Raw genomic sequence first — 17,520 nt, 5'->3', positions numbered from 1 at the left:
CTTTCCCGGCCAGGGCGTCCCTGGGGCTTGTCCCAGCCTTGCCGGGAGCAGCTGGAGTTGCCGCCCTTCCCAAACGCCTCCCGCGGCCCCGGGGACTCCTGCGCCCGGGGCGGGACAACTCCCGTAACCCGCCGCCGCGTGCAAAGCCGGGAGCTCCAGCAACGCGGGGCTTTCTGCCGAGCTGGCTTAAAAGTGGAGAGAAAAATCCCCCCGGCCGCCCCTACACGTGTTCGGGAGCCGGGCCGGAGGGAGCCGGGCCGCTGCTCTCAGGGGCTCGCGGGCTGACTTGTGGGGGCGAGGAGGGCTCAGGGAGTGAGTGCGCGCCCGCGGCTCGGACTGGGTGTGCTGTGCAGAGGGGGGTGGGAGGGGCTTAGTGGATGTATTGGGGGAGGAGCTCAGTGAGTGGGGGGTGTATACATGGGGGCCTCTCAGTAGGCGAGGGGTGTGTGCGTGGGGGTAGCTGTGGGGGGGTCTCTGTGGATGAGGTGTGGGGGAGGGGTAGCTGTGGGGGTCTCCCTGGGTGAGGGGTGGGGGAGTAGCTGTGGGGGTCTCGGTGATGGGTGGGGGGACAGGTAGCTGTGGAAGTTTCAGTGGGTGAGTTGTGGGGGTCTCAGTACACTGGGGTGCCCCCTTCCCTGTGTGGAGACTGGGAACAGCATCTGTGTCAGTGTCCTCCCCTTGGGAGGGGCAATCCCCCTCCAAGCACCTCTCCCAACTCCTGGGTGCGGGGATCATGGTGCTGCTGTCTGGGGATGGGACAGGTGCCGGGGAGTCACGTGGCCCTGGGGGGAGTGTGAAGGGGGAGCAGCAGCAGGTCTGGCCCAACTCAGCGGGGGAGAAGGATGTGCGGGGCCCGGAGGGGGAGCAGCAGGAACAGGTGGTGGCAGCGGCGGAGGAGGAGGACGACGACTATGAGGAGTACGAGGATTTCTCCGAGCTGCCCGACACCTGCAGCATCGCCTCGGATGATTCCTTCTACCCACCTTGTGCTGAGGAGGATGAGGAGGAGAGCTGGTCCCTGGGAGAGTCGGATGTCAGCAGCCCCGAGCCGCTGAGCCTCTTCCGAGCCTGCTGCACCAACAACGCCGTGGTGCTGAGAGCGCTGATGCGCCAGGGGCCTGAGGAGGAGGAGGTGCGGGAGACGGACCGCAACAACCGGGTGAGCCAAGCGTGGCCGGGCTGCAGCCCACATCTCCCCTGTGCCCTGCCACCTCTCATTCAGTCTCCAGCTCCACACACAGCCCAAGCCTTGCCCCACTACTGCCCCTAGGTACCACCCATTCACACAGGTCCCTTCCCTGCCCTGTCTCACCCCCTCGCTTCACTCACTCACAATCACATCAGAATTTCTCCACCTTCACATGCATCAGACCCCACTGCTCCATCCTGCTCAGCTTCCACCTCATACACACACTCTAACCCTCTCTTCAGCTATCCCCCAGTCTCCTGCCCAACACACTCTGAATGCATCCTGACCCTATGCAGACTTTATACCATGCCCATCTCTGTAGCATCTGAGCTATTGTTTTCCAAGGCTCTCTGCAGACTCAGGCAGACATCTCTGCATTGTTCACACTCAAGTCACGTTCTCAAGCTTTTCTTTGCACTCACAAGGGCTAGAGCCTTTAAAAAAAATAATAGCTGATATTGTGATGTAATCATGACTCCAGGATTTGGGGGCTTTCCGGTGTAGACATATACTGCCTGTACCTTAATCTGACCCTGTATATCCTCTTTGGCCTCCATTCTATCAGCACTAATGCAACACTCCCAACACACACCCAGACTCTCTCTCCCCAAATATGCCTTCCAAACCCCAATGTGTACAGCCAACACCCCTAAAATTCCCTTTATTATGCTTCCTAAACATACACACCACACTGGTCTCTTCTGTCCTCTCCTGTCTTCCAACAACTCCCCAGACACCCAGTAATTTTGAAATACTTTTGAGTTTGGCTCCTGTATTCTTTATACACTCTTGGCTCCACTCACACACTTTCCATATATCTCTAAAGCCATCCTTGGCCTCCCACACTCCTAATGCCGCCATTCAAACACACCTGGCTATCCCACACACCCAAATTCATCCTCTGTCTCCCCATATATACCCATGCTTCTGTCACACATCCTAACCCTCATGCCTGCACCCACACCTGACTCTCCTATATGCTCTGTCCTCACATTCTGAAACTTACTCAGCTTCTGTAACACCCAAACATGCACCCACCCCCTCGTGTGAACCTATACTTGTTTGCTCACTCAGAGGACATACACCTGAATATGCTGAAAGTAGAAAATGAAGGCATTATGGTATCACTTGCTTTGTAGGGGTTTTAGGGAGAAGCATGCATCCACATTCCTAGATGGGATAGGGACACAGACCAAGTAGTACCCTTATGCACAAGAATGGAGAAAAAAAAGCATAGACCTTAAAACACACACTGACTAACATAACTTTCCATCCCCCTTGGACAAATAGGGCTCCATTTAAAAGAGGGGAGGGATGTTGGTCAAGTTTCCTTACTAAAATAAATGTTTTACCCATGAAAGTTTGAAACACCAGGTAATTTCCCAAGCTCATCTTCTCAGTTTTGTTTTTAGTTGGTTTCTTGTTCAAACAGATTTGTGGAAGGAATGACTTTATTACTAATTATTTTTATTTGCCAGAAGTAAACCAGCTGCTCTCCTGCCCTATCCCTGCATCAGGATACTTTACATTTCTTATTGATCAAGGTTAATAATTTTCTCTTTCTCTGTCTTCTCTCTCTCTTTACAATACTATGCTTATATTTTAGTATAAATAAATTCTCTCAGCTTTGAAAATATCAAACAAGGTTTAATGAGTTTCTATGCTAAAAACTGAGCATCTAGGAGTATTTTTTTCTGATTTCATATACATCTATATGTATTCTGGTTTCAACAGTTTTGGTTGGTCAGGCACTCAGATTGATTAATTGGTGGGACAGATTTCTTTCACTAAAGCAGATGATATGTAATAGGCTCAGATGAGCTGCACAATGAAGATTCACAGCACTAACTCCAGAATTAAGATTGACAGTTCCAATTAAAAGCCCAATTTGACACTCTCCACCTCATTTTTGCACACAGAGAGAAAATCTCCCCAAATTTTTTTCAGCTTGAAATTGTCCATGCTTAGGAGATCAGATAGGATAATTCTGAAAGAAAGCCAGAGTATAATAAGGCAACTCATTTTCAAGTTCTGATCCAATTAGTGGCTTTTCACTGTTTGACCTACTTTGACCTCAAGACTTCAAAATAATTTTTACTTATTTATCCCAATTGAAAACTAGTGCAGTTTTAGTCTTTTGGAATTCACAAGTCTTTAGTCACATAGTTCCCCCCCACCCCATGACCATTATAAACTCTCTCATGGAAGCCTATAGATCTGGGGTTGTCAAACTTCATTGCACTGTGACCCCCTTCTGACAACAAAAATTACTACACGACCCCAGGAGGGGGAACTGAAGCCTGAGCCCACCTGATTTGGGTGGGGGGCCAAAGCCAAAACCTCAGGGCTTCATCCCCGGGCATGGGGCCTGTAACCTGAGCTCCGCCACCCTGGGCTGAAGCCAAAGTCTGAGCCCAGGCAGTGGGGCTCGGGCTTGGGCTTGAGTTCTGGGCCCCCAGCCAGTCTAATGCCAGCCCAGGTGACCCTATTAAAATGGAGTTGTGACCCACTTTGGGGTCCTCACCCACAGTTTGAGAGTCGTTGCTATAGATATTAGAAACTCTTTGGTATTGTAAACTCCATGAACTCTGTTTTGGAAGGGAGAGGCTCTTGCACACGAGAAGAAGTTTAGTGGAGTGAGAGTTTTGAGCATCAGAAGGGAAAGAGAGGGTCTGACTCAGGGGCCATGATGAGGCTATTAGTGAGCTCTGAAGCACATATTGCAGGAGACATTGCTACAGAGCTTATAATATCCTTTCTGTGGCGTTTATACAGACAGTCCTGCAACACATGTGGCATTTATAAATAGGTTACTCATGGACAAAACTTGTTTTTAAACTTAACTCCCCAGTAAAGTGAAGGGTCTGGCCAAGTTTATAAACTCCACTTCTGTTCATAGTTTCTAAGCATCTGTGACTGACAACTAATTTCAAGGAGACCATGCTATTTCACCAGAATAGTATTTGATTCCAGAACCATGCTTACTTGTGTTTCATTGAACAGCATAAATGTCTTTATAGGTATAGTATCAGAGGGGTAGCCGTGTTAGTCTGGATCTGTAAAAGCAACAAAGAATCCTGTGGCACCTTATAGACTAACAGACGTTTTGCAGCATGAGCTTTCGTGGGTGAATACCCACTTCTTCAGATGCAAGAAGTTGCAAGAAGATGTTGCTTTTATAGGTATAGTTATACTGTCAGGAGATAAGAGTCTAAAGTGTGTTTTTATTTTCATAATTTAAAAAAAAATACTTTCCTTAAATACACCATGAAAAATCATAAACAAAACACCTTATGAAGATTCAGTTATGATTGTTACAACATATCAATTGCTTTGATTAAAATCCTCATTGGAATATTGTAGTTATAAAAGAAAAATAGACCAACATTTTTAAAGATGAGTTCTTAAATACCCACCTGAGAGCATAAATGTGAGTATCTATTTTTCAAAATCTTAGCCTTAAAACAAAAGCAATTCTGAGTTGTTTACATTTATGAAGAAACAAAAGTCTGAAAATTCTAAGTTAATGTCCACAAATAAACTTAATTCTTTCCCTTCCCATGTCCTTGAATTCTATGTTCCAGAGACAGTCTTATATCCCTCCACCACTCATTTCATATATTTCCTTTATGAAGCACATACTTTCCTTTGAGGGGGGACAAGAAGGGATTAAAGGCCCAGTTAGTCATATTCACTTCACCTGGGCAGTAATTAGGTAGTTACTTGGCAGACAGAGAAGGGGGGGAATAAGGAAGAATCAGATAACTCAGACACCTGGGCCTTATAAATAAGCTGAGAGAGTTCATCAGGGAAAGAAGCCACAGGGAGTAGATAGGAAGGCTGTTTCCTCAGAAGGGTTGATGTGCCAGAGATCCTTGGGATATGTCCACACTGCATCTGGATGCAAGCCTCCTAGCCTGGCTACACAGACTTGCGATAGTGTAACCCTTCTGCCGGGCCGAAACGATAGCAGCAAGGGCCGGGTTCAATACATAGGGGTCCCTTCCCCACAACATAATGCAAAACCAGCTCGAGCCCCCACCCAGTGACCTGGGAAAATCTTACACACATCCCTGGGCGCCTCGAAGAGGCAATACTTCCCCTCTCGCAAGCACAGAGTCTTGGTGTAGCAGAAAAGGTTTAATTACATGACAAACAACAAGCATTAAATTGGGAAAATACCTCAGCTAGAGTTCAAAGGTCAAACCGTGAGCAAAGACCCACTCCAGCAAATTGGGCCATGTCCTTCTCTCGGGGCCCTTGAGTCCAGCAACCCCCAAATCACCCACAGTCCCAAAAGTCCCACAATCCAAAAGTCTCTGTCCCGGGTCAGTGCAGCCCCAGAGCTCAAGAGTCTCTCTGCAGAGGTCCCCCTCCCCAGCCTGGGTAGAAAGGGGCACCTTACGTGGTTTCGGGGCCAACTGCCCTGCCTCTTCATGGGGTTCTGCTTCCACTAGTCATCTCCGCAAACAGCTCAGCTCCGCTTGCTCTGTGGGCTGCTCCGCTCTGCCAGCTGCTCTGGTCCACCAGCTGTCCTGTGAGCCATTCCAGCCGTCCTCGCGAGCTGCTTGGCTCCACTCACCCAGTGGCTGCACAAACTGCTCCACTCCACTCTGCCAGCTGCTCTGCTCCACAGTATGGCTTCAGGCTCCCCCACTCATTAGCACAGTACTCAGTGCTCTCAGCTCAGCAAGTCCAGCTCTTCAGTGATTTCAGCTGTTAGTGATTCCAGCTCATAGTAGGGGAACCCAGTGCCCATGAGTTCAGCTCAGTAACCGGTATCTCAATTCTTAAGGGAATCAAAAAAATTAACTCTGACATTCCACAGTGGAGGGAGGCATAGGTGGAACTGGTGCTTCTGGCTCACACAAGGAGCCTGCACCACCAAGTACAGACATCTGTCCCCAGCCTCTCTCTTTTCAATGGGTTTTGGAACCCATGTGCCCCATCTAGCAAGCGCTATCCAGCTGACAATGAAACCCCCCATCACAAGACAATTTTGTAGTTCCCCATTTACCCAATCAGGGTGACAACATTTCATTCCTCCTGCCCAATAACAAAGAAATTGGGGATCCCACAGCGGTGAAAATAGCCATCCCAGGCTGCTGTGTGCTATGCTAATGGGAGTGGGAGTGCCAATGCAAATAATTGAAATACCAATGCGAATACATGAAACTTCTTTCTGCACTCCCCATAATTTACCCACTAGATGTCAGGGTAGAGCTCATCCTGACTCTGCTTACATTAGTAAGACTCACACTAAAAATAGTAGATGTTGCTTTGAGGTTGTGGCTTGGGCTGAGCTCGGGCTCGGGCTCTCAAGTTTGTCCTTCCTCTCTGCCCCTCTCCACCCCGTGCTACCATTAACATAAGAACATAAAAATGGCCATAGCTGGGTCAGGCCAAAGGTCCACCCAGCCCAGTATCCTGTCTACGACAGTGACCAATGCCAGGTGTCCCAGAGGGAGTGAACCTAACAGCTAATTATCAAGTGATCTCTCTCCTGCCATCCATCTCCATCCTCTGACAAACAGAGGCTAGGGACACCATTCCTTACCCATCCTGGCTAATAGCCATAATGGACTTAACCTCCATGAATTTATCTAGTTCTCTTTTAAACCCTGTTATAGTCCTTCACAACCTCCTCAGGCAAGGTGTTCCACAGGTTGACTGTGAGCTGTGTGAAGAACTTCCTTTTATTTATTTTAAACCTGCTGCCCATTAATTTCATTTGGTGGCCCCTAGTTCTTATGGGAACAAGTAACTAACTTTTCCTTATTCACTTTCTCTACACCACTCATGATTTTATATACCTCTATCATACCCCCCTTAGTCTCCTCTTTTCCAAACTGAAAAGTTCTAGCCTCTTTAATCCCTCCTCATATGGGACCTGTTCCAAACCCCTAATCATTTTAGTTGCCCTTCTCTGAACCTTTTCTAATGCCAGTATATCTTTTTTGAGGAGAGGAGACCACATCTGTATGCGGTATTTAAGATGTGAGCATACCATGGATTTACATAAGAGCAATAAGATCTTTTCCATCTTATTCTCTATCCCTTTTTGATTGATTCCTAACATCCTGTTTGCTTTTTTGACTGCCGCTGCACACTGTGTGGGTGTCTTCAGAGAACTATCCACAATGACTCCAAGATCTCTTTCCTGATTAGTCGTAGCTAAATTAGCCCCCATCATATTGTATGTATAGTTGGGGTTATTTTTTCCAATGTGCATTACTTTACGTTTATCCACATTAAATTTCATTTGCCATTTTGTTGCCCAATCACTTAGTTTTGTGAGATCTTTTTGAAGTTCTTCACAGTATGCTTTGGTCTTAACTATTCTGAGCAGCTTAGTATTGTCTGCAAACTTTGCCACCTCACTGTTTAACCCTTTCTCCAGATCATTATGAATAAGTTGAATAGGATTTGTCCTAGGACTGACCCTTGGGGAACACCATTAGTTACCCCTCTCCATTCTGAAAATTTACCATTTATTCCTACCCTTTGTTTCCTGTCTTTTAACCAGTTCTCAATCCATGAAAGGATCTTCTCTCTTATCCCATGACAACTTAATTTATGTAAGAGCCTTTGGTGAGCCTTGTCAAAGGCTTTCTGGAAATCTAAGTACATTACGCTTGAAACCCTGTGCTCCAGCCCAAAGGGATTTGGACTAGCCAATTCTTGCAGCTGGTCTTCAAGGGGCACCGGATCTGAAAACTCCTGCAACGTCACACACAGATACAAAGAGATGCACTGGTGGTGAGTGTGCATCCTTACTCTTCTCCATAGCCTACCTAATAATCTATGAACCATATGCTGTCTAGGAGCCACCTACCAAAGGTGCAGCCTTTTCTCAGCTTCCTGCTGTGAGCCAGACTCAGCAGCATCCAGTCTGATAGCTATCAGATGCAGCCCAAATATGGTTACACTCCCTTGCCACATTCCCACTGTAGTTGAGACAACAGTTTTGCAGTCATTGCCTGCATAAGTTCCCCAAACATTCACCCACCTCACTGTTCCGTGATCCTCTTTATGCAGAGTACAAAAACAGCACTATATAGTACTTACATTTTCCTCCCTCCTGCTGAGCCTGAGACATAACCATTTTAGAAATCCATTGTGACCCTATATAATGTTCCAATGCTAGCTGAAGATCCCAGAGGACTTAGCCTCACTCACCAAAACTTCTAACCTCAGGTATTCCATATAGTCTATGGCAAAACTCCTAATTGACTTCAATGGGACAAGGATTTCATCCAGAATGCCTTATATAGGTGGCAATTTACATCATGTGGCTAATATACACTATAGAGGAGAATGGGGGCTGTTGATCCTTAACTCTAAATTGCAGACTTCCAAATATTTATTTTTTCATAAATTTAACTTAGAACTTCTGGACTTTCAAGACTTTAAAACAACACCAAAACTTTAATATCCTAAGAAAGTTTTTAGTAGAAATCTCTGGTACCCCTTTACAACCTTGTCTGTGTATCTTTTGTTCAGTTAGAAAAAATAATTTTAAAAAGTCTATGTAACTGAGTTGTTAAACATTTGATTCGGTCAGGGCAGAGCAACTTTCTTTAAAAAAAGGTAGCCTTGTTTCTAATACATATGGCAATTATCCTCCTAAAATAAATATTTATAACTATGGCAGAAAATATATTAATTATCTGCTTGATATTTCCATAACTTCCTTTTAGAGTTGAGCCTCTCCTCAAAACCTGGTGACGCAAACGTGCTATTATTCCTTCCTCCTCTTCAGTTCTTCACTTTCTTTACTCCATAGATCTCCCTTGCAGTTCTGTCAAGTGCAGAAACTACCACATGCAACACATGCAATTAAGACATTATTTATTATTTTCATAGGTTTAACACTGCATTTTGAGAATATCATGTTTGTGATTATATTTTTACCCCATTATGTTAGAATGTGTGAAGATAAAATATTTTCCATGTTTTCGTCCCCTCAGAGTTCTTGCATGTATCAACAGAATATTTTGCTTTTCTCCATATAAGAAACCATGTATAAGTACAGTTAGAATGTGTCACAGAAACTCTCCATAGAATGCACCATTGACCAGCCTTATTCTATGCCGACTTTGCTTTTTCAGGGCTGAATGGCTTAAAGTTCTGTGAAACAGATCATATTTTTCTGGCCTTTGACTGTTTCTCTAGAGGCTGAATTTTGAAGGCATTTGTTGTTCACCATTAGCTAAGCTCCTATTGTGTTACCTTCTCATTAGTTGCTTGCTGCTTAGTATTTGCCAATAAAGATATACACCGGGGAAGGGCACAGACACACCAAAAACCCATAGGTATCTATTAGTCAGCAAACAAAAAGAGGTTAGGATCAGAGTTGTGTGAATAACTGATTTTTTTGGTTTGCTGGTCAAAAAAATTGGAAAAAAATCATTTTGAGTTAATCACAAATAAAAAGATTTTGATGAAACAAAAATGCTGAAAAAATTTGATGACAAATTGTTTCATTTTGGAGGATTTTTTTAACCTTTTTAAAAACGAAGATTGAGGTAATTTGGTGAATTCATGCACAAATTTGAAAAACGTTTTGGTTGACCTGAATCTCTAGTTTTTTGGTCAAACAAAAATGTTATCCAAAAAATTTCACCCAGCTTTAGTTAAGATCACATCAGCCTGGGAACCCAGGATCTCCGAAAAGCATGCTATAGAAATTTGGGTTGGTGCCAACCATTGACATAAGTAGGGTGGAGTTGCAGGGGAAGGACTTTCTAGGGGATGTTGCAGGGGAAGGACTTTCTAGGGGATAAATTCTGTTGGAGAGATCCACGCTCACATAAATATTGCGTAGAAATGCTTTTGTGCCTGCAATGTGGATCTGGTTGTGGCTATACAAAGAGTTTTCAGACCTTCATTGCCCAAGTAGTCTCCCCATTGGACCAGTAGGTAGTTTCATACCTGAGGCTACAGTCAAACATGTCATTGCACAGTACTGTATGCCTTGCTCTGGCCAGCAAACATAGTGACAGCTCTTTAGCCAGGCCTCAGAGTGGTCTGTAATTCTGTGCAGCTACAGAATTTGTCTTTGCCAAAGATTTCTGTTCCAGAATTTGTGCTTTTAAACAAAAATGTTTCTAGTGTTGTAAAGATTGAAAATATGAATAAAATGTAAACCACTGCAGTCTTCCTGAACCTTCAGACTGCCTGGAAAAACAACTTGGGTGTGAACTGCCAAAAATCATTGTTGCCAACCCCAGTAGTTTAACAATAATGAATCAGACCCACAAAAACCAAGAGATTGGCTCAAGAAGATTTTTAAAAAGATTAAATCATATTTAATATTGCTAACTCTTGCAAATTTTCAGTAACGTGATTTTGGCCTTTGCTGCAGGCAGCTCTTACTGGAGAAGCCATCTGAGTTCAGACACTGCACAAATACACAATAAAAGTTTTCCCAAAGAGCCTACAATCTAGTGCAAAGCATGGTGGTGAGTTTGTGATATGGAAGCTGGAACTGATAGAGAGGATACAAAATAGGGTTGCCAGTTTTGGTTGGACATATTCCTGGAGATTTAATCACATGAAATCATCTTTAATTAAAGATTAAACTTTAATTCCTCGAGACTCCTGGATACCCTAATACCAAACCTCCATCAGACATGAATAACGTTTAGTCTCAGCTGACCTGGGCAGGATTCAATTTGGTGACAGGTGCTCTATTACCAACACCCTGAGGCATCCAGGAACACATAACTAATGCTAGATTTTTGAGAATCAGATTTGCTATCTGGCAAGATAAGTTTATAAAAAGAAGTTCTGACCTTTTCCCAGTTTACACAGGCAGGGCCTTTTACTCTTGGGACATGGGCAACATCTCTCCCACACTGCTCTCAGTCCTGGTCTACGGTACAGCGATAGGTCAACATAAGGCATCTTACATCGACCTATTTATGTCAGTGTACACACAACAGCCTTGCTCCCACCGATGTAAGTGCCTGTGACGTTCCCCTCTGGTGTTATCTGGACCGGTGATCTGCTAGGTCAGCCTTGACTCTGGGGAGCCAGCCTTACCCTGCTCTGCTGTGAGAACCCCCACTCCTGGGCTGTTTACACACAGCCTCTGGCATGTAAGCTGCTTCTTGGATTGTGCAACTGAATGACACTAGCCAGTACCTCCAGTGCCAGACACAACCCTAGGAATCTCCATCTTGCAGTGTCCAGTTATGCCTGGTGGATACTGCAAGCTTATGAGTCCGTCAGTTTAACAAAGAAATTGGTATGTACCAGGCTTGTTATCCCAAGGGGAGTCTCTGACACGCTTCAAATCAAACACACTGCTTCAGGTAAAATAAACAAACAGATTTATTAACTACAAAGATAGTTTTTAAGTGATTATAAGTCAAAGCATAACAAGTCAGATTTGGTCAAATGAAATAAAAGCAAAACTCATTCTAAGCTGATCTTAACACTTTCAATGCCTTTACAAAATCAGATGCTTCTCACCACAGGCTGGCTGGTTGCCCTTCAGCCAGGCTCTCCCCTTTGATCATCGCTTCAGCCGCTTGGTGGTGATGTCTGTAGATGTAGGGGGAAGAGAGAGGAAGAGCATGGCAAACGTCTCTCCCTTCTATCATGTTCCTTCTTCCCTCTTGGCTTTGCCTCCTCCTTCCCAGAGTCAGGTGAGCATTACCTCATCGCAGTCCCTAACTGACCAAAGGAAGGGCTTTAAACTAGGTTCACTGGGGTAAGGAGACCAAACTCCTGAGGTAAGTGGGGAAGTGGGATACCAGGAGGAAGCACGAGCAGGAGCGCACAAGAGAGGAGAACTCCTGCCTCATACTGAGAAAGTAGGATGATCAGCGAGTTATCTTAAGTTCCTATACACAAATGCAAGAAGCCTGGGAAACAAGCAGGGAGAACTGGAAGTCCTGGCACAGTCAAGGAATTATGATGTGATTGGAATAACAGAGACTTGGTGGGATAACTCACATGACTGGAGTACTGTCATGGATGGATATAAACTGTTCAGGAAGGACAGGCAGGGCAGAAAAGGTGGGGGAGTTGCATTGTATGTAAGAAAGCAGTACGACTGCTCAGAGCTCCGGCATGAAACTGCAGAAAAACCTGAGAGTCTCTGGATTAAGTTTAGAAGTGTGAACAACAAGGGTGATGTCGTGGTGGGAGTCTGCTATAGACCACCAGACCAGGGGGATGAGGTGGACAAGGCTTTCTTCTGGCAACTAGCAGAAGTTACTAGATCGCAGGCCCTGGTTCTCATGGGAGACTTCCGTCACCCTGATATCTGCTGGGAGAGCAATACAACGGTTCATAGACAATCCAGGAAGTTTTTGGAAAGTGTAGGGGACAATTTCCTGGTGCAAGTGCTGGAGAAACCAACTAGGGACAGAGCTCTTCTTGACCTGCTGCTCACAAACGGGGAAGAATTAGTAGGGGAAGCAAAAGTGGATGGGAAGCTGGCAGGCAGTGACCATGAGATGGTCCAGTTCAGGATCCTGATACAAGGAAGAAAGGAGAGCAGCAGAATACGGACCCTGGACTTCAGAAAAGCAGACTTTGACTCCCCCAGGGAACTGAAGGGCAGGATCCCCTGGGAGAATAACATGATGGGGAAAGGAGTCCAGGAGAGCCGGCTGTATTTTAAAGAATCCTTATTGAGACTATGGGCTGGATGAATGGATTATAAGGTGGATAGAAAGCTGGCTAGATCGTTGGGCTCAATGGGTAGTGATCAATGGCCCCATGTCTAGTTGGCAGCCAGTATCAAGCAGTGTGCCCCAAGGATTGGTCCTGGGGCCGGTTTTGTTCAATATCTTTATTAATGATCTGGAGGATGGCGTGGACTGCACTCTCAGCAAGTTTGCAGATGGCACTAAACTGGGAGGAGTGGTAGATACGCTGGAGGGTAGGGATAGGTTACAGAGGGACCTAGACAAATTAGAGGATTGGGCCAAAAGAAATCTGAAGAGGTTCAACAAGGACAAATGCAGAATCCTGCACTTAGGAAGGAAGAATCCCATGCACTGCTACAGACTAGGGACCGAATGGCTGGGCAGCAGTTCGGCAGAAAAGGACCTAGGGGTTACGGTGGACGAGAAGCGATAGTGTGCCTTTGTTGCCAAGAAGGCTAACGGCATTTTGGGCTGTATAAATTGGGGCATTGCCAGCAGATTGAGGGACATGATTATTCCCTTCTATTCGACATCGGTGAGGCCACATCTGGAGTACTGTGTCCAGTTTTGGGCCCCACACTACAAGAAGGATGTGAAAAAATTGGAAAGAGTCCAGCAGAGGGCAACAAAAATGATTAGGGGGCTGGAGCATATGACTTATGAGGAGAGGCTGAGGGAACTGGGATTGTTTAGTCTGCAGAAGAGAAGAATGAGGGGGAATTTGATAGCTGCTTTCAGCTACCTGAAAGGAGGTTCCAAAGAGGATAGAGCTAGACTGTTCTCAGTGGTACCAGATGACAGAACAAGGAGTAATGGTCTGAAGTTGCAGAGGGGGAGGTTTAGGTTGGATATTAGGAAAAACTTTTTCACTAGGAGAGTGGTGAAGCACTGGAATGGGTTATCTAGGGAGGTGGTGGAATCTCCTTCCATAGTGGTTTTTAAGGTCAGGCTTGACAAAGCCCTGGCTGGGATGATTTAGTTGGGGATTGGTCCTGCTTTGAGCAGAGGGTTGGATTAGATGACCTCCTGACATGCCTTCCAACCCTGATATTCTATTATTTTAAGGGGGTGACTCACTCGAGAATCCAACAGTGTTCTTTGTTCCTGTGAGGCTGAGCTGGATTTGTCCCATACATTCCCTGATGAGGTGTGAACTGCCCCTCTGCTCTGTGAGAGTTTTTGCCTGGGTTTGCTTTAAGCCACGAGGACACATTCTCAACCTCATAACTATACACATGAAATTACAACCTGTAACATTACTATAACATTTCTATAACAACAATGCTCAGTGCATCATGAGCCTTCTGAAGACACCTGATACGACAAACTTTGAATTAGATACCACACAATTAAATTATAAGGATGAACATGGGGGTGCTGGGTGTTCCACCGAGATACAGACTGTTGCAGTGCCCTACTATATTGACAATAACCCCACCTCCACGAGACGTTTATGTTGGTGTAGTTAGGGTGACACAGTGTCTGTGTAGATACTGTGTTACTTATATCTATTGGCTGTCATTTTTGCTGGGCTACTGCCCAGTCTCTCCTCCAAGCCAGACTGCCACTCAGCTCCCTGCTCCCCGCCGGGAATGGGGCAGCCGCACTGGGTTTCTCGGCTCCACCCTCCCCGCTTGGAATGGGGCAACCGACCAGATACTGGAAGCTGATCGCCCTGCTGGGAGCCCATGTGCCCTCCCAGGGACTCCGCTCCCACTGGGAGCTCCACGCTTGGAGTCTGGTCGGCTGCCATGCTCCTGACAGAAAGTTGAGAGCACGGGGGAAAGGGGGAAGGAGAGGGGGCACATTCCCAGCGGGGAGGGGAGAGCCAAGAAGCCCGGTGTGGCTGCCCTGTTCCTGGCAGGTAGGGGAGAGCCGGGGGCGGGGGGTTGGCAGCCGGGCTCCCGCCAGGGAGCTGTGCATGGAGCTGAGAGCCCTGGCTCTCAGCCACCCACGCTGCTCCTCTGAAGCCAGTACTCTGGTGAGGACATGAACCACCAACAGGAGAAGTATCAGAGGGGTAGCCGTGTTAGTCTGGATCTGTAAAAAGCAACTAAGAGTCCTGTGGCACCTTATACACTAACAAATGTATTGGAGCATGAGCTTTCGTGGGTGAATACCCACTTCATCAGAGGCATGTAATGGAAATTTCCAGAGGCAGGTATAAATATGCAGGCAGGAATCAGTCTAGGGCAGTGTGGACATAACCACTGCAATAATTTCTGGAATGGCTGTAAGTCAGCCTAATGTAGGTTGACTTAAGTTTACAGTGTCAGACATGCCCTCAGTATCAAACATGTTCTAAGTCTACTGCACTTTATCTTAAAGAAACAGCTCCCATTAACCAAATACCAATAATAAATAAATAACAGTAAAGCTAATTTTTGAACAATTTCCACATTCATCTTTAAATACATTTTGCAATATAAATTCATTCTGAAACTATAGTAAAGAACAGATTGATTAGACACATAGATGAACACTATTTGTTGGGAAGAGTCAACATGGTTTATGTAAAGGGAAATCATAACTCACCAATCTACTAGAATTCTTTGAGGAGGTCAACAAGCATGTGGACAAGGGTGATCGAGTGGATATGGTGCACTTAGATTTTCAGAAAGCCTTTGACAAGGTCCCTCACCAAAGGCTCTTAAGCAAAGTAAGCTGTCATGGGATAAGAGGGAAGGTCCTCTCATGGATCAGTAACTGGTTAAAAGATAGGAAACAAAGGGTAGGAATAAACGGTCAGTTTTCAGAATGGAGAGAGGTAAATAGTGGTGTCCCCCATGGGTATATACTGGGACCAGTACTGGTCAACATATTCATATGTGATCTGAAAAAGGGGGTAAACAGTGAGGTGCCAAATTTGCAGATGATTTAAAACTACGTAAGATAGTTAAGTCCAAAGCAGACCGTGAAGAGTTGCAGGGGGGTTGTAAGGCTACTTTAGGGGGTAATGGTATTGCCATTCTCACTTTTGCAGTGCCTTCAGAGCTGGGCAGCTGCAGAGCGGCAGCTGTTGGCCAGGTGCCCAGGTCTGAAGGCAGCTCTCAGCCAGAAGCAGCACAGAAGTAAGGGTAGCAATACCATACCATGCCACCCTTACTTCTGCGCTGCTTCCTTCAGAGGTAGGTGGCCAGAGAGTGGCGGCTGCTGACTGAGGGTCCAGTTCTGCAGGCAGCAGCGCATAGGGTGGCAATACCATACTGTGCCATCTTTACTTCTGCACTGCAGCTGGCAGTGGCTCTGTCTTCAGAGCTGGGCTCCCAGCCAGCAGCCACTGCTCCTATATACATCTATTTCTTTGCACTCCTACGATAGGTCATCAGTAAGATTTGAACCCATAATCTCCGCATTTACAACACAGACCTCTTCCAAGTTTGTTAAAAGGTGGGGACACTGAGGGGAAAGCTTGCTATTATCTTCTGCTCGTCCTCTTCTGAACGAGGCTTGCTATTATCTTCTGAAGTGCAGCCCGGTCTTCGGCGGTAATTCGGTGGCGGGAGGCCCCGCCACGGGTCTTCGGGGCACTTCGGCGGCGGGTCCTGGAACGGAAGGGCCCCCCGCCGCCGAACTACCGCTGAAGATCGGGCTGCACTTCGGCAGCGGGTCCCGCTTGGGCGGTAACTCGGCAGTGGGGGGTCCTTCCGCCCCGGAGCGGAAGGACCCCCCCCCCCGCAGGTGAAGACCAGGAGCAGAAGAAGCTCGTGCGCCCGGCTCCGCAAGAGTTTTCCGGGCCCCCGGGAGGAGTGAAGGACACCGCTCCAGAGGCCCCGAAAAACTCTCATGGGGCCGGGGGCAAATTACCCCCTTTGCCCCCCCCTCTGGGCGGCCCTGAGGCCGGGGCCGGCGGAGGCGGGTACACGGGGCTGGAGCCGGGCGGCGGGGGAGGCGGGGACGCGGACGGGGTGGAGCCGGGCGGCAGGGGAGGCGGGGACGTGGCCGGCGGAGGCAGGTACGCAGGCCTGGGGCCGGGGGGGGGACGCGGCCGGGCCAGAGCCGGGCGGCAGGGACGTGGCCGGGGCTGGAGCCGGGCAGCGCGAGGCCAGGGCCGGCGGAGGCGGGTACGCGGGGCCGGGGCCGGAGCCCGGCAGCGGGGGAGGCAGGGACACGGCTGGGGCAGCCCAGAGCCCTCTGATTCCCGGCCGCGGCTGGGATTTAAAGCGCTCTGGGCTCCCCTCCGCGGCGGGCAGCCCAGAGCGCTCTGATTCCCAGCCGCGGCTGGGATTGAAAGGGCTCTGGGCTCCCCGCCGCGGCGGGCAGCCCAGAGCCCTCTGATTCCCCGCCGCGGCTGGGATTGAAAGGGCTCTGGGCTCCCCGCCGCGGCGGGCAGCCCAGAGCGCTCTGATTCCCGGCCGCGGCTGGGATTGAAAGGGCTCTGGGCTCCCCCCCGCGGCGGGCAGCCCAGAGCGCTCTGATTCCCAGCCGCGGCTGGGATTGAAAGGGCTCTGGGCTCCCCGCCGCGGCGGGCAGCCCAGAGCGCTCTGATTCCCAGCCGCGGCTGGGATTGAAAGGGCTCTGGGCTCCCCGCCGCGGCGGGGAGCCCAGAGCGCTCTGATTCCCAGCCGCGGCTGGGATTTGAAGTACCGTATTTTTATTGTTTTTTTTTTCAAGATCCCGATTATAGGCCGCACCCCTAATTTAAAGACTTAAATTAGGGGAAAA

At 47.6% G+C, this 17,520-nt stretch overlaps 1 protein-coding gene across 1 annotated transcript in view; it reads left to right on the top strand.

The window, feature by feature from the left end:
• The first annotated feature begins 733 nt into the window (after positions 1-733).
• The window catches only part of ANKRD33B (ankyrin repeat domain 33B), a 108,455-nt gene continuing 91,668 nt past the window's right edge, over positions 734-17,520 (top strand). Inside the window, exon 1 of the mRNA XM_045006809.1 lies at positions 734-1,159. Coding sequence (XP_044862744.1) covers positions 734-1,159 — 426 coding nt within the window. The remainder of the gene's footprint in view (positions 1,160-17,520) is intronic.

This window comes from Mauremys mutica, chromosome 2 (assembly GCF_020497125.1).
Source record: "Mauremys mutica isolate MM-2020 ecotype Southern chromosome 2, ASM2049712v1, whole genome shotgun sequence".
Lineage (NCBI taxonomy): Eukaryota > Metazoa > Chordata > Testudines > Geoemydidae > Mauremys > Mauremys mutica.
The sequence above is the reverse complement of the archived record's forward strand: the minus strand, read 5'-3'. Positions and strand labels throughout refer to the sequence as shown.